We start from the raw sequence: 22919 nt of genomic DNA, 5'->3' as shown, positions 1-22919 counted from the left end.
TTAACAATTGCTAGAAAGTGCTGGACTAAGGATTTAGAGGTTTTAAAGGTGGAATTGGAGATGAGGTTGGAACCAGGAGCGGATTTGGGGTGGATAATAAAAGACTGCAACTCAGATAAGGTTATCAGTGGGGAAAAGGGAGTGGGGGTGTAGGAAATGGATTGAGAGTTGGAGTTTGCAAGAAGGTCTGGGTGGGATGAATTTGGGTTTCGAAAAACTGACCACAGTGCATCTGCGAAGATGTGAGCATTATCTTCATCTGAGTAAGCCAATTTCCCTCTGTAGGAAAGGGAGTTGCACTTTTTCTGAGGGATCGGGTTAGTGGCCATATTGATTGCCATTATAGGGCAAATCTTTTTCTCCCAAATCAATTGTTTATGTCTCCTTAGGGGAGAGTTAACCAAATTTCGAAGGGACCTGTCCTTACGCCCATCATGAGGGAGGTAGGTTCTTTGCCAGAGCCGTCTAGCCTGATTTCTCAGACACATGAGCCTGAGTAAGGTTCGCCGGTGAGGGGCGGAGAGGATTTTGCAATGGAATTAATTTTTGACGTAAACTGACTTACGGCCAGTACCTTTCACATGCGAGGTTTGCATTCATCTTTCGCAAACCGCTTTGATTCGAGTCGAATTGTACTGCGTCTTCTGTTACACAAGGTACAAAATGAACTCTTAGAAATTACACAAAATTAGAAAATTTATTCAACATATGCATGATAGGGTTTTAATAACTGCAGGGAAAATCAGATGTAGTCATATTATTAAACTTAGCTTAAACTTAAAACAATAAATCGCACCATAATGCCGTGATAAGTTGAACACATTGAAGTGAATGACTCTTTGCAAGATTCTCTATGACAAATGAATAACTATTTCTTTCACCGCAATGCGACCATGCCCGTGGCACACGTAGCGGTCCCCGGAATTGATTCCAAGTGAATTGATGTGGTTGTGTACATAGCTTAGTTTGAACTGAATGGGACTAAATGAAACAATTTTTTCCCATCTTGCAAGTATTAGTTTCGTTTAGTAAACCTCACGCTGTGTTCCACCAAAAAGTTAGGAGTATTTTCACCGAGAAAACATTTCTTTACCAAGCCAAAAATCCGTGGGGAACCAAAAAGAAACATCGAAGTGTCAAACTAAATTTTCCAACTTACACGATGGCAGATCCAAAAATTGAGGAAATCTTGGCTCCACTGAGAGCGGCTGTAAAGGAGCAGGTGAGTTTGTGGGCACGAAGAATTCTTAAGTCTTTCAAAAACTTGACTGACATAAGCTTCGGCGAAGAAGGATTTGCGTTATTCGTATTTAGCCTTGTTTACTTGTGCTTGAAATTCATGCATTTTCATCCAATAAATATTAATATTTAAATTATGGAACATTTTAGGGAGATTTGGTCCGATCTTTAAAATCTAACGGAGCTCCAGAATTAGACGTCAAGAAAGCAGTTGCTGAACTTAAAGTCAGGAAAAAAACTTTAGAAGATAAAGAAATTTCACTCGCCCCTTCGTCTGCAACATTTGACAGGTCAAAAATGGAAGATTTATTGAAGAGGAGGTTCTTCTTTGACCAGTCTTTTGCTATTTATGGTGGTATGTGTCTGCTGAAAATGTCTTTTGATGGTTGAATATTAATTTACGCTTAACAGTGTCAACGTGGATTAATACTGTGTTCGAATTAGGTATCACTGGCCAGTATGACTTTGGTCCAATGGGATGTGCCTTGAAGGCAAACATTCTAAATGCATGGAGAAAGTTTTTCATCTTGGAAGAACAGATGTTGGAAGTAGACTGTTCTATACTGACTCCCGAGCCCGTATTAAAGTAAGTCGGAATATTTTCGTTGAAAATTCATTTGTCCTTTTTCAGGGAATGCTCACACGTAGTAGTGAATGCTATTGTACTGCCTTTCTTCAGTATTTTATCTAAATGGCTAAATGCAACATCTCCTTTCCCAATGTTTTCATTGTTTTCTTAGCGAATGAAAATTTGACACTGGTGCTTTTATCAGGCGGCTATCCAATGCTTTATCATATGGACTTCTTGGTATATAGTATAGTTAATAATGAGAGTACCCAAATTTTTTTTCATTAGCTGTAATTAAACATTAATCATTCAGTGCTGTTACGTTTGCCACTTTGCGATACTTTCATAGATGAACAATACTTCCTTGGCGAAACACAAATTTCACTTCGTATTTTAACTTAAGTTGGAGAAAACTTAGCATTTCACATGTAATATACTCCTATTTAGTAACCCCTTCTCAACTTCCCTCTGAGGTGCTGAAAAATAGTGCAATAAAACATTGAATAACATAAATCCACCCACCTGGCAATTTTGTAATATGATCTTTGGGCAAATACATTGTATTATTTATAGTAATATAATACCACAATAATAGTAAGAAAGAAAGCCTTAAACCGACGTTTTCCATATTTTTTCGGGTGATAGAAGTTGTCACCATTCTTCTGGCTACATTCATTGAAAACAAATATGGTGAGAGAGTAAGGAATTCCATCAATCAGAAGTTGTTATCATAGTAGACAGAAATTAGCTTTCCTGAAACGCACCATCATGGATATTGTGTTTATCTGGATTGCTATAAACGTAATTGTTTTCATGGATACAACAACTGGGAGAAAATGTATTCTAATCGGTAAAGGGAGTTTAAATGGCGAAATAGCCCTTACCCAATCACTATCACCATGTCGCATTGCTGTCTGTGATGATTATAACTGTTGAACATTTATTAATAATGATTATCTAGGCATTTAATTGAAATTTAAACCATATCATGAACGATATGGCATTTTTATCTGTGAAACATATCCCGTCTTTCCTGGGTAACGTTTTGAATCGAATATTTTCCATATCACTTTTCTGCTTACATTTCAAGCAACTGCATCTTGATTCAGATACATGGAGTTATTTATGATGTATTCGTTATTTCAATTACATTCAGGATCATCTCTTCCTAATGTCCTTAGATTAGCATTGGTAATGATGGGGTGACAAGTATGAATGCTTACGGAATATTTTTGTGACTCATTATTGCTCTTTGTGTTGCACTTAGTGTCTTCAGGATTGATGTTATTGTTCCTTTATATTCCCACATCTCATATGCAAATTTGGATCCTTTCTCTTCTACCCATTGTTTTTGATTGAGTTCAAAGGCTTGTGATAGTTTACTTTCAAATTTCAACAAACTTAAACAATCTTGATATGAGAGCCAATCTCCAAAAGGGATAAGAGTTTGAAAGGGATATGAAAAGAATCGGCAGTAATCATGATACAGTAGTGACATTGTATCCAAGAGGCACCACACCCACTGTTAATTGTAATATGACCAACCAGATGGAGTTACCAACCTGAAGGTTGGTTTGATTTTAATATGCTAACATCCAAATCTATCCCAAATTTGCTTGGTCCATGTGCTTTGGAGAGAAAATATACTGTAACTCTACTATACTGAGTACAATGATACATGAAACAACCACAGTTGTCAGCCTGATAGTTGGTTTAATTGGTGGGGGTAGAGTTCAACCAGTACCAAGTCCAACGACGTGTGAAATTCATACATCAGGGTATGGGGCTCAGTTCCATTCCATTTGCCACCTATAGTTCCCAGAAGGGAATCAAGATGGTGCGGGGGCTAATGTACTGGCTTCCCACCCTGAGGTCCTGGGTTCAAAACCCGGCGGTGTTGAATATTTTTCAGAGGTATCACGATCCCTACTAGAGGTGCTTTGTGGAGGGCACTTTGAGTAAGTACGCCGTCCGTCGAATGGGACGTTAAGCTGCAGACCCCTTGGTGCCTTTCGTAAAGAGTAAGCTAATGCCGACACTGGGCTTCTCTCCACCCTTCATCCTTTCCTGTCCATCCCCTATGGCGCAAATGACCTCAGCTGTCGGTCGCCTCCCCTAAAAACTACTGCTACTAGTTTCCCAGAAAGATCTGATACCTGAAAAATTGCACAGCTTGAGTGAAGCTGAGAGTGCCCATAAACATCAGTGGGTATCGAACAGGGACCCTCTGGTCAGTAGCCCACCCATGTAGTAGCCCACTGAACTGATGCATCCCCGTAAAATTTATTTAAATGCTGGCAATGCATCACCTATCATTTTTATTTGTTTAAACCATAGTAATATAATGCCAAATATTTGGTATCACATTGATCCAGGAAATACTCTAAATGTAGCCAAACTTGGGACACTACCATGAGCATTTGTTGAATTCATGCAAAATAGCCATTTAAACTAAAACTCAAGTGTAGTTAGCCCAAAATCACACTTTGTTGGCTGCCTCAAAAGCATTGGGCTTGAATACTACTCACAAAATGGGTGTAGGGTATTGTATCATCGGTTTTTTAGTGTAAATTGCCTGAAACTGTTGAAGCCAACTTGTACATACAGGTAATCCTGTTATTTTATGGCTTCAATTTTTAGTTTGAACTGAATGGTGCATTTGTTGAGAAATTTAATTTTGTGGTTAACTGTTACATTCTAATTTTTAGAGCATCTGGCCATGTGGATCGTTTTGCTGATTTAATGGTGAAAGATATGGTTAACGGGGAGTGCTTCCGATTAGATCATCTTATCAAAGCTCATTTGGAGAAGCTGTCTGCGGATAAGAAGACATCCAATGCTACAAGGGAGGAGTGTCAGGATATTGTTGTCAGAGTAAGCATAATAGCCATGAAAATGGACCGGAAATGCTGAGTGCCAATTTTCATTCAAGAGTTCTACTTAAGGAAATCTCCTTCGCCAATGTTTACAATTTCTTTACAATGGTGAACTATGTTAAGTTTTCATTTTTCTCCCCATTTGCGGACACTTGCTTGAGTCGTGATGATACAGGGTTTTATGACTAAATTGCTTGAGCTTGGTGGGAAAAACTTTTCCCAATGATTAAACGTCATTCACCAAGCATTAGATAATTGGATGCCAGGGTTGATAAATAAAGTTGCAGCAAGAGTTTTGAGCCTATCGTTTATACCTAATCTGCCCTTATTGTCTTTACTCTAGCTGGATGGCATGACAAAAGATGAAATGTCAGCGGTGTTGGCAAAATATTCCATTGTCTCGCCAATGACTGGGAACAAGTTAAGCGAGCCCATTGAATTCAACCTCATGTTTGGAACGCAGATTGGCCCCTCTGGTTTGGTCAAAGGGTAAGTTTGAATATCCATTGGATAAGTACAGTCGAGAAGATACTTTTTTTCGATAACTTTTAAAGTTTTGATGTCACAAAGTTGTCCCAATTTTAAAAAGTATCACGTAATACACATGTATTTTAAACCAAATACTTTTATCATTATAGATTTAAACAATCTCTGGGACATAAAAGTCTTCCCTTATTGGTAGGATTTCGTATATTTCTGGGTAGATTCTTGCTTGTGTACCAATAATTTTTTGACACTGATAATATAAACTTATTTTGTGTACCCTTTTTTATTTTTTTAGATTTTACCCTTTTTTATTACATTCATTCTAAAAATGATGGTTTTTAATGATTTCTAATAAATCCGAAGGAAATCATAAGTGATGGAGCGTATATTAATATAGTAAGAAATGTATAAGCCATGTTTCTTGTGTTAGAGTTTTCATTTTGAAGTACTTGCATTGCTGTAATTATCTTTTTAATGGTATTTTTTTTTAATTTTACATACTTCAAAAGTTACTTACTAGAACATCCTCTCCCGTGGACTACAACTTTGCCATGTTGGAAGAGCTTGTCCATTAGGATAACCCCTAGAGTTGTGCTGGTGGAGGCAATTGCTTCTGTTAGAATCACCCATGTCAGATAGGTCTAAGGATTGGAGCCAGATCAATGGTTGTCCACGCAGTGTTTGTTCCTCAGTTAGTTAGCTATAAAGGCATCTGACCCCATTGGGATGACCATTGGTCTAGTGTTAAAAACACTATTGAGTAAGGCAATGGGAAACCACCTAAATTATTCATCCCTAGAATGCAAAGATGGACAATAGAGAGGAAATGGGTCCTGGAAACTACAGGACTCAGCACAAGTGGCTGTATGTCAAGCCTGGCAGCTGGGGAGGCAAGGCAACCATCCATGGTTGTCAACATACACAATTCTTGCAAAACAAAATGGACCGCAGCATTACAGAAGATGGAGAAGAAGACTGAATTAGTTAGAATAGGACCATGGAATGTTAGGATAATGTTGAGGGCAATTAGAGAATATAGAGCAAGAGATAGAGAGAAGAAATGTAGATCTTAAAGGGCTGTGCAAGGTGAGAGTGAATGGTAACAGAGATTCTCAGAGTGATAGTTATTAAATAGTATACAGCAGAGAGAAGAGGGAAAGCAAGGGGTGGCAATAATATTAAGCAAAAAAGTAGGGCAGAGCATGGTGAACATTGAGCAAGCGACTTAGGGAATGTTATTAGGAGAAGTAAAAGCTGAACCGACAAACTTGTCATCATTTAGGTCTGCTTGCCACCAAGGCTACATAAGGAGAAAGAAGTCTATTGGAATGCGATCAGGTAGAGGATATAATCGTTGGTGTTCCTGGAGGGAAACATCTGACAGTGATGGGGAATTGGAACACAGTGGTAGGTGAGGGAAGAGATGGACGTGAGGATGGCAACTACAGTTTAGGAACAAGTGGGGAGAAAGTAATAAGAGTTCTGCAGGAGACAGGGGTTAGTCATCACTAACACTTGGTTAATGCACCTGAAAAGGCATAGGTATGCATGGAAAATTCTGTGGGGCTCAGGAAGGTATCAGTTATTCTACGTTGTGGTTAGGCAAAGATTTAGGGAGTGTGATTGCTGTTAAATATTTATGTAGAGTAAATAGTGAAAGAGGCATGGGAAGAACTGGAGATAGGATTGATTGTTTATGGACAATTCATAAAATCATTTCAGTTTGTGGATGGTCAAGATTTAGTCAGTCAGTCAGCTAAGGGGTTGGAAGCATTGCTGAGTGCAATGGAATTTCTGTGCGATAGGGATTGGAAAAAATGCTAACAAAACAAAGTTAATGAGTTTTTCAAGCATGAAAAAAGCCAAGTTAAACATTTAAATGTGCATGGAGATCAGGATTGCTATGTACTGGCTTCTCTACCCAAGGGCCCAGGTTGGAATGCCTGCAGTGGCAGACGTTTTCAGAGGTATCCTGATTCTTATTTGGGTGTCATGTGGTGAACACTTTGAGCTGCAGTGGAAACATTAAGTTAAACTCGAACAGGCAGAATAGTTACTGTATTTGGGCACTATCAAATTTTTGAGGTAGATGGGCATGGTATGTAATAGTGATGCTAGGAGAAGAATGGCATCGGCTAAAGAAGTATTTTAAAAAAGAAGAGAATTGATGGCAGGCAAACCATAGTGGGATGCAAAAGACTGATGGAATGAAGCAAGGAGAACGTTCGTGAAGTTGATAATAGGAATATAGAGAGATGTGTGTTTAGATGACATGGAAGCTGCTGGAAAATTAGTAGAACTGAAAGCACTGTGATATAGGGCAAAGAATAAGAGGTTAACCTGATTTATAATTTATATTGTTAATGACTGTCCAAAACTTACTATTGCTGATAAAAATATGCCCCTGCAACATATGCAGGGTTATACAGGTATATGGTAGCAGAGATGATGCATTAAGAAATAAATGGTGATATGTTAATAAAGAGTAGGTCAAGTGGTAACGATGCCAATGTGATTTATTATTCAAAGTGCTCTCAGTGTTTTCATTTTGTTCGTTGCGTATTTATTGGCATCGCCTTGTAAGGGCAAGTTATTTGTTATGTTATTATGTCAAATTCATGTAAAATGCATTCCAGGTTCCTTCGGCCAGAAACAGCCCAAGGTATATTTGTTAACTTCAAACGTCTTTTGGAATTCAATCAAGGAAAACTTCCATTTGCTGCGGCACAAATTGGCAATGCTTTTAGGAATGAAATATCTCCTCGTTCTGGGCTGATCAGAGTAAGGTAAGTCAAAAAAATATCAACCCTCAACTACATCTTATTTTAAATTGATTGCCATGAATAATTAATAAAATTCTTTGCTGCTATACAACCACAGCTTACAGTATCATGATCACACCCCGAAATATTCTTTTTTTAATTAAATATTAAACGTGAAGCTATTACATGAAATTGTGTCGATTGAAAATGGGTGATGTTCGGGGATTTTTGTGGTGAAATATATTTGGTGGTCGAATTTTCCTCCATTCTGGGTTCATCTTACTCCTTAGTTTCCAATGGCATTCATCTTAATTATTTTGACTTTTTTTGAAGAGCTAGAGTGTGTACATTCTGATCATTATATTTACTAACTATATTTAACCCAAAGTTCATAGATTTCTTTCCCACCTAGATATGGCTGTGGTATTTTAATAGAAATTGTGTATACTTTGTTGATTCGGGTCTATCATGCGCTTTAAATTTTCCTAAGTAAGGCTAGATTCGGAGTTATTCTTTAGGAGGTCAAAAGGATATAAGGTCACTTGCCTGTCGGTCTACTTGCTTACTTTTTTGCTGCATGTGATGTGCAAAAGATTTGTGACAAGAAAAATAAGTCCTTTTCTTTTCCATTACTTCTTTTTTTATAAGATAATCTTTTGAGCTGTGTAGTTTTCACCATGTGAAACAGAATGTTAAGGTGTTTTACTCAATGCTAATTAGTTTTCTCTCTCAGGAGGTGATAGTAGTGTAATTTATTTTTTTTTTACTTTTCTTTTATTACATATACAGGTATGTAGCACCTTGATGACAAATGTTAGGTTCTGCTGAAAAACAAAGAATGTATATTATTTTAGAATCAATTGAAAACTGAAAAATTGCAGTGGTGGGAAAGCTTAAAGGAAATTAGCATTGTTGAGATGGTGCCCTCAGTACATCACATGGACCTAAGCCTTTTACATGTTCCCAAGCATCATCCTCTCACTTTTAAAAAGCATTGGCTACCCACCCAGAGGGCCCGGGTTCAAATCCCAGTGGTGTTGAATATTTTTCAGAGGTATCTCGATCCCTACTTGAGGTGCTTTGTGGAGAGCCTTTTGAGTGAGTACTCTGTCGGATGGGACGTTAAGCTGCAGACCCCTTGGCGCCTTTTGTAAAGAGTAGGCTAATGCCAACGCCTTGTTTATCTCCACCCTTCATCCTTTCCTGTCCATCCCCTATGGCGCAAATGACCTCAGCTGTCGGTCGCCTCCCCTAAATACTACTCCTACTTTTAGAAAGCACACCCTGGAGATATGATTCATTCGAGTGAAATGCATCCTCTCCATCTACACATGATAGTATAGGAAGAATAAGTTTGGTATTTATCAGTGAGTTTTATAACAGCTGTGAGTTCAACATGTTTTGAATGGTTGGATGAAAAACAAATAATAGTGTCCTTATACCAATGCAGAATCATAAACAAGTTCTTTTTACAAATTAAATTATTTTCTTCAATGCATAGTTCATGTATTTTAAAGTCATATTTTCAAGTTCCATCGACTTGAAAATAGCCAAGTTTATTGTTATAATTTTTTCCCATTTGTGATTCTATTGACCAGAGAGTTTACAATGGCAGAAATTGAGCACTTCTGTGATCCCAGTGACAAGGATCATCCTAAATTTGAATCCATAAGAGATACTAAGTTGCAGCTTTACTCTGCCTGTAATCAGATGGATGGGAAATCTGCTGTAGCGGTAGCAATAGGAGATGCAGTTGACCAGGTAAGGATTCAGTTTTATCTAAATTTAAGAAATGCTGTCCATTTTGCGTTGAAAGTTGAGTTTTTAAAATGTAAACTTGGACTTTTAGGCGGATGATTTAAATGAAAGTTTACAGTCATTGTGCTATTCTAACTTTTAATATGTGGTGTTCAGGTGCCATGAACTCAAATTATTTATTAGGGTAATTTTTTTAAGCAAAAGTTGTACTCATGTAAGTGGATCACCCGCTGTTTGGTGGCCCACTTCAATTTGGTCATGATCAGTTGTGAAAAAGTACATTCAAGTTTGTTCGGTATCTTGCTTGAACCTCTTTCAACATCACCGAAGCAAGCAATGCGATATTCACGTCACATAACAGCAATGTGATTTATTTGAAATACCATAAATGCATTGAAGTTGAGTATATATTAATTTTTTTTTGGTTCGTGAGCAAGAGGAATTTCATTTAAAGTATCATGTCTTAAATGTTGATAGATCTTTCGGGGCTATCTAGTATGCAGTTTATATCAGCGTAAAGTTAATATTGAGCAGTATTGATACAATAAGTAATCAGTTTATTTGGCTAATTGCAATTCTGATTAGGTTTAATACATGGTGTGAATTTATCCTTATGTATTTCCAGGGCCTTGTGGCTAACCAGACCCTAGGGTATTACATGGCCCGAATTCACCTGTTCCTCATCAAGATAGGCATAGATCCAGTCAAACTTAGATTCCGACAGCACATGGGAAATGAGATGGCCCATTATGCTTGCGACTGTTGGGATGCCGAGTGCCTTACATCCTATGTAAGTTTTTTTTGTTTTTGAAGTTAAATGGTAAAATAATTGTAATTTTTAATAACACATCATATTTTCAAATGGGATGTATTGAGGAGAATTCTGTTTTTGATATTTTCCACAAATTTCAATGTTTTTACCAATTATGTCAGACTACAGGTCGAGGGAATAGATGTGGGATTGGTATGGACAGTTGTTGGCAAGGCTGTAAGATAGCATTTTCCACTACTGCTCATACTTCATTCCAATTTCATGTCTTTCTCTATTTCTTTTTGCATGTGTTTGTGGAATGATAGACCATGTTTTATTTAATTTGGAACATTTTGTTTCTAGGGCTGGGTTGAGTGTGTTGGTTGTGCTGATCGCTCAGCATATGACTTAACTCAGCACAGCAAGGCTACTGGAGTGAGACTTGCTGCGGAGAAGAAATTAGATGAACTGAAAGTAGTGGATGTCATTGGTTAGTTTTCTTGGTAATACTTAATTATTGTTCATTAATTTTTATAATTTAACTGCTAAAAAATATTTGTGAACATCTTATTTGTGTTTTCATTGCATGAACCTTAATTAAATTGGGAAGATCAGTGACCTTGGTCCAAAAAATTATTTTGACACTAATGGTATTATTAAATTATTTGTTTGGAATGGTAAATATTAAATTACTGTAATTTGTAATCAGACAATTTTATGCTCTTGCACAGTCTAAGGGTAAGTTCCCAGATTATGTGCAAAAAATGGCTGGGTGGTCTCAATTCTTTGATTTGTTTGTTTTCAAGCTTTCAGTCGTAATTTCAGTCTGGAAACCGTTTTAGGGATCATTGGTGGAATTCTTTCTTTCTGATGGGAAGTATTTAAAAAAATAAAACTGTTGTACTGCATATCGATTGTAGTTTATTATGTATATTGGCTTTATATGAATGGCTTCGGGTTTCATTACCCGGTAACATTTTCAGGTGAATACATGCAAGAAGTTCACCTGTACTAGGTGGTATCGTAAACTTTTCACTATTTCCTAACAATAAACAATAATTACTAGAAATAAATAATTTCCTGACCCCTCAAAGGCATTTAATGTAGAACTCAACTGAGTGCATTGAAAACCATTGTTCTATCTCTTGAATGTCGTTATTGTGATGTCAAATCTCCAACCTTGCGAGAGTTTTTTGATTTCTGGGAACAAAAAAAGTCGCTGAGAGCGAGATCAGGAGAATTGGGTGGAATTGGCACCATTTCAAAGCCACATCACTTTGATTTCCAGTAATACTATGTTCACAATTACAGGTCTTACAGCAATTGCTTGTGAAAAGGAGTCCGTGGAACCCAGTGCACTGACCCTTTTGACATGTACAGTTCTTCGTGAACAATTTTCACACACTGCTATAGCTAAAATCAGTCTTATTCATGATTATTTGGATTGTTGCTCTATGGTCCAATAGTATAAACTCCTCCTCTTTCTTCACTGTGGTAGCATCATTCATGAGTGATGGTCTTCCACTTCCTAGATGGGCTATTATTTCCATGAACAGCAATAATTAGATCATAGATTTGAGGTGCATTATAACCTTTCCAATAAAGGAACTTAATCACACTGCGAGCCTCTATCTTCTGTATAACCAGAGTTACTTCAATCTACAGCTTCCTTAAACAAAACTAATCAACTTTAATAGCTGTAATTTACTACACTATGTACATGAGAACAATCAATTAATATGCAGAATTAATTTTACCCTGATATGTCAGTTATTTCTAAGCAATATTTAATTGTTTGTCATTTTTCCCTGTGACATTTTTGTTTCTTTGCTTTCTTAATTGAATTTAAAGTTTTAATTGGGCTGACATTTTGCAATGAGATTTTATTTTGCGCCAATCCATATCAAATGTGGGATCTCTGAGCTTGGAGTGAACAAGTTGCAGGCACATTCAATCATTTCAATTTCTTTACTGAAATATTTAGCAGTTTGATTTGACAGCAGTGGCAGAGCCATGCTTAGCTTTGATGGGAGTCCAGTCGGACAAACATGTATTAAAGTTTAAAATTATAATTGGTGTTCCAGACTATACCCAATTCCAATTGGCACACATTCATGTGCTCAATGCATAACAGATGCTGTGCAATGTCTGATAAGAATTTCAGCCGTGTTTGCCATAAATGCATTTGCCTTTTTTGTTTTGTTCCAGAACCAGCGCCGAACAAAGGTGTCCTTGGCAAGGCATTCAGGAAGGAAGCTAAAGTAGTGATTGAAGCATTAGAACGATTAGAGCCGGAGAAAGTTGAAAAGATGGAGAAGAATTTGGCAGAAAAGGGGTAAGGTTGCCTAAATTCGCCGCATTTTGGATAAGTCAATTTTCTACCCTATGAGTATTTTCCTCTGTGATATGGATTCGTCCATGTGCAAGTCTATCTTTTATCTTGCCTACAAATAGGGTCAGGATTTTGTACTTATCTCTTGATCCCACCCTAAGCCATGTTCCAGATTTCCCATTTTCCAAGTGGGAGAATGTGGTTTGCAGGAAGGCAATGAAAGGCTTCCCAACCTGAGGGCCTGGGTTCAAATCCCGGCGGTGTTGAATATTTTTCAGAGGTATCTCGATCCCTACTTGAGTTGCTTTGTGGAGGGCACTTTGAGCGAGTACGCCGTCCGTCGAATGGGATGTTAAGCTGCGGACCCCTTGGCGCCTTTCGTAAAGAGTAGGCTAATGCCAATGACAGGTTTCTCTCCACCCTTCATCCTTTCCTGTCCATCCCCTATGGTGCAAATGACCTCAGATGTCGGTCGCCTCCCCTAAATACTACTCCTAGGAAGGCAATGGGGAGTAAATACTCGGGAAGGGAGGGCTGTTCACGATGGGGAAAAAGAAGTTGGGGAAAGGGGGTGGGTGCCTACAGAATTCATGAGTTGTTCCATTGCTTTTTAGTGCAGCATGTTGTCTCTTGTTGGTTCAGAGGGCAATGGCAAGTTTTCAGGGCACTAAGGGAAATAATATGGAGTGAGAACACTTTATTTCACATGACCAGGTGTTGAGGAGAAGGAGATGGGAAACTTCCCATGTGCGAAGACTAGTTGTCACAGTTTAAATCTCTGCATCCTCTTATTTGCTTAAGTATTTTTGGGTCTTCAGGGCATCATTCATGAGAAGTTAAAAGATGGATGTTCTAATCATAATGACGGGTTATGTTTTTTTTTTAGTTCCTACATTTTTTCTGCAAATGGTTCTGATTACGAGTTGACCAAGGACATGGTTTCCATTAAGAGGTACCAGAAGACTCTGCATGTAGAAGAGATAGTTCCAAGTGTTGTCGAGCCTTCATTTGGAGTTGGCCGTGTCATGTATGCATTGTTTGAGCATAACTTCTGCACAAGAGAAGATGATGAGCAAAGAACTGTAAGTGAATCACGTCTCCTTCTTGGACAGACTCTTGTGGTCCTGTGTGTTATTTTAGGTACTTTTCATTTTAGTGATTGGTCGGGTCAGTTCCACAGTTTTAAGTTCTGATGTCAGTTTGACTTTAGTTTTGGTTCTTAGAGTTCTAATAATTCTAGGGAAGGAATAGATAATGTACAAAAGCTAAGTCACCTTCAAAGAAATTATTAGATTTTTAGAAGTTAAACATGTAGTTTATGAGAATTGTCACAAATTACGAGTAGAATGTATAATCTTTTCTATTCTTTTAAAGCTTCAAAATGAAAAAAATGACGCCACAACCTAATAGATATGAGTGAGTGTACTGCATGATTGAATTTGAATAATATCTTCCATGAGCGTAGTTTGACATTTTCGTTTCCCTCATGCTTTTAGCCATGCTGTTATGCACAGGTGGCACGTATAAAACCAATGTTTAAACTAACTCAGTGTTAATATCTGTTAGCTGAAGCTTGTACATCCAATGTCCCAAATTTAGGCTGGCTTACAGGGGAGAAAATAGTATGTGTGATGACATGCACTGCAGATGTATGTGAAACATCTAACTCTTCTAACTTCATTTCTTTACAAATAACAGTGGAAGATTCCAAAACAGTAGCTTTAACAGAGTCGTCCTTTATTGTGCATTAAAACCAGCAATTTTTAAGTGTAAAAATCATTCACCTTGACTTGGATTCAAACCTGGATCCCATGATATCTGGCTGAGTGCTTTTGCCAGTTAAGCTACTAAGGCATCCTCTTACACTCTGAAATTTTGATGTATATTAAATGAATATACTTTGTAACTTCCACACAATTTTTATTCGTACTACCGGTTTCAACGCAACGGCATCATCATCAGGTACAAAGCCTTTTGTACCTGATGATGACGCCGTTGCGTTGAAACTGGTAGTACGAATAAAAATTGTGTGGAATTTACAAAGTATATTCATTTAAACAACATGAACCTCCACAAAGTTGAGCCCGAGACCATAGAATTCATGTATATTAATTTTAACTGGCTTAAATTTTAATGAAAATCGTGACAAAAATATATGACATATTAAAGTGACTGTCATGGTATTTGACATTTTTTTGAATTTGTCAAAGGTGAATATCAATACAAATAAATGTTGGCCTTAACCTCATGGCCTGTGGTGCAATGTGTGAAACTACGAAGACTTATGATATTTTATGTAAGGTATTCCATCATAACATGTTGTTCTTTTAAAGCCCCTAAAATTTCAGAGGGCAAGGGGATGCCCCTAAGTAGCTGAAATGTGCAGGTGCATGGATATTTGTTTGCCATACGGTGGATTTTCGTGTTTGAATATATATTTCATGTCTCTGTTGCTGAATACGAGGTCTGTCGAATAAATACGCGAACTAGTGCAATCTAGCGGCCATGACTCGGACTATAGCCCTGCCCACTAGCGGCGCTAGCTGTCTGAGACCCATTGAGCCGGCGGATCGCTGAGCTGGGCGTTTGTTGACAGTTTTTAGTGTATGGGGTCCTGGTTTTTACTGTTTGTCGGAAATGGAAATTGACGAAATCACGGAGCAACGATTCAACAGCAAGTTTTTGGTGAAGTGCGGTAAAAATGATCAAGAAATTAATGAAATGTTGACAGCTGTTTACGGTGATAATGCTCTGAAAAAAACATCCGATTTCATGGGGATTAAGAGTTTTGAAGATGGTCGACAAGACGTCACGGATGATATGAGGCCGGGACGACCTTCAACCACCTGTGTTGACGACAACATTGATCGTGTACGGTCCCTTGTCCTTTCCGATCGTCGAAAAACTGTCCGAATGATAGCCGATGAGCTGAATTTAGGAAAATCAACAGTGTACACTATTTTAACCGAATATTTGGGTTTAATAAAAATGTGTGCAAAAATCGTGCCCAAGCTGCTGACGCCAGATCAAAAGTTGAAAAGAGTTGAATGTGTTACTGACTGGAAAAATTCACTCAAACGAATCCGGATTTCTCACTAGGGTAATCACTGGTGATGAACTCTGGTTTTACGAGTATGGCATTGAACTAAAATCGCAAAGCGAGGAGTGTAAAGCAAATGATGAACCTCAAACCAAAAAATCAAGAAAAAGCCAATCGAAAATGAAAATCATGCTCCTGGTTTTCTTTGATATCGAAGGTGTTGTTCATCATGAATTTCTTCCTGATGGACGAACCGTAAATGCTAAGTTTTATCTTACAGTTCTCGAGCGTTTGAGAGATCGCGTGAGTCGTGTGCGACCGAATTTGACTCAAGGCGATGGATGGATCCTTCACCACGACAATTCACCTGCACATTCAGCATTGATTGTTCGCCAGTTTCTGGCTAAAAATTCAATCACCATCCTTGATCATCCTCCTTATTCGCCAGATCTCGCCCCCTGCGACTTTTTCCTATTCCCAAAATGCAAAAATGTGATTAGGGGACATCACTGGGAAGATGTGGACACATTAAAGCAGGAAACGATGAAACGACTAAAAAGCCTAACGGCCGGGGACTTCCAAGGGTGCTTTAAACAGTGGAAAAGAAGATGGAATAAGTGCATAGCAACGAATGGAGAGTACTTTGAAAGGGACAAAGTCGATGTGGACTAAATTACGCAAAATAAAATTTTTATGACGTCAGTTCGCGTATTTATTTGACAGACCTCGCACTACTAATTGTAAGCTTTATTTTTAATTTTTTACAGTTTTTCTCCTTGCCACCAGTGATTGCTCCTCTTAAATGTTCTGTTTTGCCTCTCAGTAACAATGCGCAGTTTCATCCATTCGTAAAGAAATTATGTAAGTATTAATGTCTGTATGAATTTGGTTTTAATTTTAAATTGATTTTATTCATGTTCCTCCTTACCTATCTATGAATGTTTGCCTTAAGTTTCATGAAGAGTTCACAATCTCTTGTGATGGCCAGTAAGCCTTAAAATTGAGTGTTGTTGTCACGAAGTAGATTGGATTAGGAAATTGTTTTCTACTCATGAAGTTGAGCTTTAGGAATGTGGGGTATCCCATGAACTTAACTCATCATAATAATGTTGATCATATTTTGAAATTGTTAATCTGGTGGAAGGAGTAATTATTAATTGTATCCTCCTCCTTTGTGTTGCCATGTTTTGTGCAAGATGTTACTTTGTGGAAGTGGGACACATTTTCCTGTGTTCCATCATGCACTGCAAATAGTTAATAACTTCAAAAAAGCGTGGTGAAATCTGAAGTAACTTCTTGTAAAGGTCACCTCTTCTTAAGTTTGAAGTTGAATTTTAGTGTGGAGCTTATCTGCAAGCTTCCAGAATGGCAAAAAATTATCTATGGAGAGTTGTCACGTGGAAATTCGCATGAATTTCAGAAATGAAGTAGAAAAAGAGCGAATCAAGAATGGAATAAATGTAGTCTCATTACCCTAATTTAATGTTGCACCTGTGGTTAGGAATTAAGATATCCAACTGCTTAAGGTGCATGTTTGTGAAGAAGCTAGTGGAATGAATTTTGATGGTTTGGTTGAGCTTATTATGAGAAGGCATTTGGATCAGGATAAGAGATTTTGAAATAGAAGAGAACTAAATTGATCTTTTGAATTTGTGTTCCAAGTTCAGTAAAACCTATTAACTGTGAAATGGGTCATGTAATATTTTTTTAGATGTCCAACCTTTTCTGGTCAAAATAAGGTGAATTTTTAAATGTGAAATTAAAAAAAACATGTATATGTAATTCAAATCACTGCAATCTAATTATTTTCCTATGCAACCTTAATCCAGAAAAAGAAGTAAAACATTCCATGAATATTAGTTTTGGGCTGCAAAGTGATTTTTTTAAAATATTGAATACAGTAAGCTAGTTAGAAAAAAGTTATCCCAAGTTTTATTTCCACCTTGCGTTGATTCAAATACAATTTATTTCTGCAAGAAATATGACATGGAATTGCTCCACTTATATCCATTAGGTTCAGTCTTTTCTAAGAGGGTTTAGTTGAGATTACAAAATGATCACATGTGTAATAGGTGTTATCATTTCTCTTCTATTAATTAACTCCCCCATAAATACATTGGTTCTTTCGCTATGTAATTTATAAATACAGAAAACAAAATGAAGGCTTTCAACTTACACTTATTTTATGAGTGGTATAGCCTATGCTGATTCAGTAGGAAAAAATATCTTGGCTTTAATAGAAAATGTAATTACTGGATAGTGTTTTAATGGTTAATTTATCTAATTTTACCCGTACTGTCATTTTCTCTATGTGTATCTAAAAATTATCTCTCCTTTCATATTTCAGAATTAGGGATGCATGATAAATGAATATTGATATATTGTAATCTCCAACCTAATTTGTCTTGAGCGACCTGCTCATTGATCAATCTGAATGTGTCAGGTTAACACCACTTTGTGTGAGGTTTAGTCTACTTACCACTATTGCTCCCTATTCTGTTGTAATTCAATAGTTTTTGTTGTTACTTGGATACATTTTTTAAATTGATGGATTTTTACCTTCATAAATTTACTCAATATTCCAGCTGAAGATCTCACTCGAGTTGATGTGTCGCACAAGGTGGATGATTCTAGCGGGTCTATAGGAAGGCGCTATGCCAGGACAGACGAAGTGGCAATTCCATTTGGTATAACTGTTGATTTTGACAGTTTAAAGGAGCCGCACTCTGCCACACTACGGGAAAGAGATTCCACGGGACAAGTTCGCATTCCAGTGAGTTTTAACAATTGTGATTCTTTTTTAGCAGCTGTCTATTCAAATCAGTGCGGTCACTTAACGGAGAAATGTGCAACTTAAAATTAGGAAATAGTTTCATGCCTCACAAAATAAGGGATTTGTATTTGTGGATCGCATGAACTTTGGCTGTGATAGATATAATACATTCATCTCATAAGTACTTCAAAAAATGATGCGCATAGTAATAATAATTGGTAAAATATAAAAATGCAAAGGTTAATTTATGTTGCAGTTGAAGCGGGTTGGCCACTGACTCATTTTATTTATTATTTTCAAAATCCCTCTTTAGTTTAACTTTCAGTCATTTTTAAAAAAATTTTCTTAAGTCAAATTTAAATTTATGAACGTGTCACTTATAAATGAGTCTGTACTCCACAGTATAAATGTAGTTTATGTTATACTTACTATATAATCATCATAGTTCAGTTCCCTCTCTTAAATACAATTTGAGTGATACATAGACATTGCTAGGGGGCACTTTTTGTTTTACATAAAATTCCCTTTGGGGATCAAGATGTGGTGGCTTCGCACCCTAATTGCCCAGATAGCCATCCCAGTGGTAGCCTGATTTTTCAGTGATATACCAATCCCTACTCAGTGTGATATGTGGGGAGCATTTTAAGCGAGTACTCTCTGTTGGATGAGACATTAAATTGTGGTGCCTTTTGTTAAGGGTAGGCCAGCCGCAGCATTTCATTAGAAATTCCATAAACATTATAATGTTTCTGTTGCATGCAATGTCATTGTGAATTTTCTAATATTTGTTTTGGCATTGTGAAATCAATAATCTATATAATTTTCCTATAGTTAAAATGTATTGGTAAATGGTTTTCTTTTACCTTTATTCTAGCTTGACGAGCTTCCGTCTGTTGTGAGGGATTTGTCCAATGAAAAAACTACTTGGATTGAGATTGAGAAGAAATATCCCAAGTTTGAGCAACAAGAAAGTGTAGCTAAAGCTTGAAGATGAATCTCATTGTTACCTAAATGCAATTACATGGCTTATTGCAAAAGAAACCTCAGTGTGATTGATTCCTTTTTATATTTATTGATGCATTTTATATGTGTGGGCGAGGTTTTTCAAAGTTTCAGGTAAGGGGTGATCTTATTTTGGTTTGTGTGAAGAAATACCAAATCAAAGCTTTTGCTAGAATCATGAACTGGGACTAGACAGCCTGAACTGGGAGGAGGCAGCCTTGCTATGGAGAAGTGGTTTGAGCCTAAATGAATTTTCCGAAATGTTTGTGGTCAATGAGGAAATATTCTTACACATTTGAACCTTTTGTCAAGTATGTATTGTATTTTAAAATTATTTTATTAGTCCTGTCATTGTTGAGTTTGTTTTTGAAACATTTGATGGCTTTAAACCAAAATATTTTTGTTGCTGAAAAAATAATTTTGAGATTTTTTTAGTTTTTGGAATGCCATGAATTGGTCTTCAAAAAATGAGGTTGCCACTGGACAATAAAAGAAGTGTCTTGATGAAAGAGACATTATGAACACTTTTGTTTGTTAAGTCCTCCTCCATTGCCCTTTCCTACAGTAATCTAGCTCGTATTATTATAATGGTCTTTGCTGATTGCTCGCTAGTTGCGATAAGCGTGTATACTATCTTCTTGTTACGCAAGTGAGTACATAAGGTGTAAACAGGGCTCATTCTGGATTTTTTCTGAAAGGACAATGGTCTATCTATTTGTGTTGAATGACAACTTTCATGAATATAATTGATAAAAACTTTGGTGTAGCTTTCACTAAAATTATTTTAAATTTGAAAATTAATGGGGTGGTCACTTGATTGGGTCAAGCAGGAAAGAGTGGAAATTGTTATCCAATACGACGAAATAATGTAGGATTTTGGATTCTTAAGATAGGAATGTATTGATGTCCTAAACATACATGTAAAATTGATGTGGACTGCAGAGCATTGTGGCCTTCAGAAAAAATTAACTGTAGATAGTGAGTATATTAAGATAGTATTGATGTTTCTGCCCACACTAATACTGAAGTCCACAATTGTATCACTTTTTTCGATTCTAGGCAAGCCTGACAGTAAAAAAATGAGTTGGTACTTGGATAATGCATTGACCTTTTTCAGTTTGCATTTGGGCCTACGCTTGACAGGCCCAGAGTATTGCAATCAATGGCTTTTTACACCCAAATTTTAGCAAACTTTATTTACTCTCTACATTAAACTTGTGGCAAATGTTAAAACAGAATTTGAAATTCAGCAATAGTTTTAAGATCTCCATCCTAAATCTCAATATGATTCAGAATCACAAGTTATCCCTTGGTGAGTGCACTTAGAAAAGATGACAAAAAAGGCCTTTCTTATGTGACCCAAAGTCTTAAGTCATCTTCTTTCCATTAATAAAGACTTAAAATGGTACACAACAGCCATAGTTAATGTGTAATACTTAAACTGTTCTACATAGTCTTTGAAGAATGATAAAACAATATGAAATCATCAAAAATATTTATGAGCTATAACCATTCACAAAAATTTTATTCGGTCAAGTAACATGAATTTTCCATAACTGAGAATACATTGTTCCATATCACACACACATTTCCACAGAAACATTCTTTTAAAAAAATGATCATTCATAAACGATACAATTTATTTCCCATAAGTCACAAATTTTTGAAGCACTCATCATGTTCATCACAAATCTTCGTTCAGGTAAAGGGTGCGACATACATGAGAAATATCTAGATCACCAACAGGAGGAATTCCTTTGGTGTGTTTTGATTTTAGTGGGAGCCGGCGAGAATGACTATCCCGGATAGTTCGCATGTCATCGGGAGCAGGTGTCATGGTAAGATTGATTCCAGGGTATATGAGGAATGCAAATGTCGCCAAGGCAACACATGCATGAATGGGAATGGCAACAGCCCAATACGGCTGAGGAAGCTGTGATATGTAGGGCAGTGATGCCACTGAAGGCGGCAGCATAGGTAAAACAAAACCCCACAGCAAGTACAGAGCAAATGCAGTTCGAGATGCCAGATGAAAGGCAAACCCATACACAGCACGAGATGGCGTTGGAGCTGGACTGTGTTCTGACATTTATGAATGAATTTCAATTCGGCTGCTCAAGTCATCAACAGATTCTTTATATAACCTAAAAGGTGAAGATAAAATACAATGAGAATCAATTTTTTAATACATCTGTCATTCATATAAATATTAATTTATTCATCATAAGTCACCTTATGTGACTATATTAGGAATTTTTCATAGGCAACAATTCTTACACATATTGAATTGAATCTTTAGTGATTTTGAATTCTTGCCATTCTATTGAAATGGGCAAGTGTGAAACAAACACATTTGTAAAGAACCTCTGTAAGAGTCCAAAGTTTAAAAAAATGTGTTTGACATATTTAATTTGATGTAGGTACACTAAAATGTAGCGAATTTTATCTACACATTGGCAAATGGTTAACCAGATCATTCATACTACCTTGCAGTGAACAGAAATTGTAGAAATATGGCAGAGGTAAAACATGAGCCTATTTCTGTGACAAGCTATGTCTTACAGTACACTTTTTCAATCACTCATTTTGTATGCATTTCCTCTATCTTAAAAAGCATTCAGTGGGCGAAGTAATAGATATTAGGCAACATTTAACCTACCGTGGGAGTCCTCGGTCTTAATGTTGTTTAATTATGTCCGGGCAGTAAGTGTCACTTCTAGGAGGTCCGAATCGCTCCATTGTTTGTGCTACAAGAACCAAGAATTCCATGAAAGAATGCACAGCGACCCTAACTTGTCGAGCTTCTTTCGCAGCAAATTCTCTGGGTAAACATCGTTAAAAAAAGACATTTGAATAGTTAGTATTTGCAAGTGACGTATATGGCCGAACTAAGCTACATGCAACATTATAATAAATACTGATGAAGTATTATCAAAAGTCTATCTAAAAGCATGCCAATCTACGAAACTCGGCCTTAATAATTACATTTTAATGATGTTATGGTCAGTGCTTAGCACTTTCGAAACACCACTTCTTCTCGGCTCTGAATCAACACGAAGTACATCATACGCTATAAGAGCTTCTCGATCGGTTGGAAATGGAATACTTACACATCTAACATCAGTTAAGAATGTATAATGTCATTTGTAAGAGTTTGTAATCATTTGGTGAAAGTTTGGAAGAAGGGCATGGCAAAGGATACACTTTATACAAGTCACTGCATTCCATCGCTACCACAAAAATGAACGTTTCTCATACCATGTTAATGTCACATATAAAAATCGTTTTCTAGCACAATGCGGACTCGGTGCTTGCAGAACCATTCGAAATTT

General features: G+C 37.0%; 3 protein-coding genes across 4 annotated transcripts; 1 reads left to right on the top strand and 2 right to left on the bottom strand.

The window, feature by feature from the left end:
- The first annotated feature begins 894 nt into the window (after positions 1–894).
- On the top strand, positions 895–20096 carry GlyRS (glycine--tRNA ligase). 2 transcript variants are annotated; one of them, XM_071595231.1, is made up of 14 exons: positions 895–1222; positions 1390–1594; positions 1684–1825; positions 4516–4681; positions 5027–5172; positions 7806–7955; positions 9530–9692; positions 10315–10479; positions 10804–10930; positions 12649–12775; positions 13659–13854; positions 16580–16673; positions 18398–18585; positions 19460–20096. In XM_071595231.1, exons 1-14 carry the CDS (start codon positions 986–988, stop codon positions 19571–19573), a joined length of 2220 nt encoding a protein of 739 aa, XP_071451332.1. In that variant the 5' UTR covers positions 895–985; the 3' UTR covers positions 19574–20096. The 2 variants fall into 2 exon arrangements, with proteins under 2 accessions (XP_071451332.1, XP_071451333.1); XM_071595232.1 differs by lacking the exons at positions 16580–16673; positions 19460–20096 and having other exon boundaries at positions 18398–18576.
- Positions 20097–21271: 1175 nt separating this feature from the next.
- PIG-P (phosphatidylinositol glycan anchor biosynthesis class P) lies at positions 21272–21676 on the bottom strand. Its single transcript, XM_071595467.1, has one exon. The coding sequence runs from the start codon at positions 21674–21676 to the stop codon at positions 21272–21274; it is 405 nt and encodes a 134-aa protein (XP_071451568.1).
- On the bottom strand, positions 21617–22914 carry Tcs6 (Threonyl-carbamoyl synthesis 6). The gene is made up of 4 exons (XM_071595171.1): positions 22790–22914; positions 22573–22701; positions 22247–22408; positions 21617–21731 (listed from the first exon to the last, which is right to left on the bottom strand). Exons 1-3 carry the CDS (start codon positions 22813–22815, stop codon positions 22264–22266), a joined length of 300 nt encoding a protein of 99 aa, XP_071451272.1. The 5' UTR covers positions 22816–22914; the 3' UTR covers positions 21617–21731; positions 22247–22263.
- Positions 22915–22919: the final 5 nt, after the last annotated feature.

This window comes from Hetaerina americana, unplaced genomic scaffold (assembly GCF_022747635.1).
Source record: "Hetaerina americana unplaced genomic scaffold, ioHetAmer1.1.p SCAF_7, whole genome shotgun sequence".
Classification (NCBI taxonomy): domain Eukaryota; kingdom Metazoa; phylum Arthropoda; class Insecta; order Odonata; family Calopterygidae; genus Hetaerina; species Hetaerina americana.
This window is presented reverse-complemented; position numbering and strand designations above follow the sequence as displayed.

What these genes read in the sequence shown, in the direction of transcription:
- GlyRS (XM_071595231.1), top strand. Translation starts at nt 986, where the DNA reads ATGAAACAATTTTTTCCCATCTTGCAAGTATTAGTTTCGTTTAGTAAA. An exon ending in GAAAGTAGTGGATGTCATTG is followed by an intron (nt 10,931 to 12,648) that starts GTTAGTTTTCTT and finishes GTTTTGTTCCAG; the next exon opens with AACCAGCGCCGAACAAAGGT. An exon ending in AAGAATTTGGCAGAAAAGGG is followed by an intron (nt 12,776 to 13,658) that starts GTAAGGTTGCCT and finishes TTTTTTTTTTAG; the next exon opens with TTCCTACATTTTTTCTGCAA.
- PIG-P (XM_071595467.1), bottom strand. Translation starts at nt 21,676, where the DNA reads ATGTCAGAACACAGTCCAGCTCCAACGCCATCTCGTGCTGTGTATGGG.
- Tcs6 (XM_071595171.1), bottom strand. Translation starts at nt 22,815, where the DNA reads ATGGAATGCAGTGACTTGTATAAAGT. An exon ending in TGCAGTGACTTGTATAAAGT is followed by an intron (nt 22,702 to 22,789) that starts GTATCCTTTGCC and finishes AACTGATGTTAG; the next exon opens with ATGTGTAAGTATTCCATTTC. An exon ending in GACCATAACATCATTAAAAT is followed by an intron (nt 22,409 to 22,572) that starts GTAATTATTAAG and finishes ATGTTTACCCAG; the next exon opens with AGAATTTGCTGCGAAAGAAG.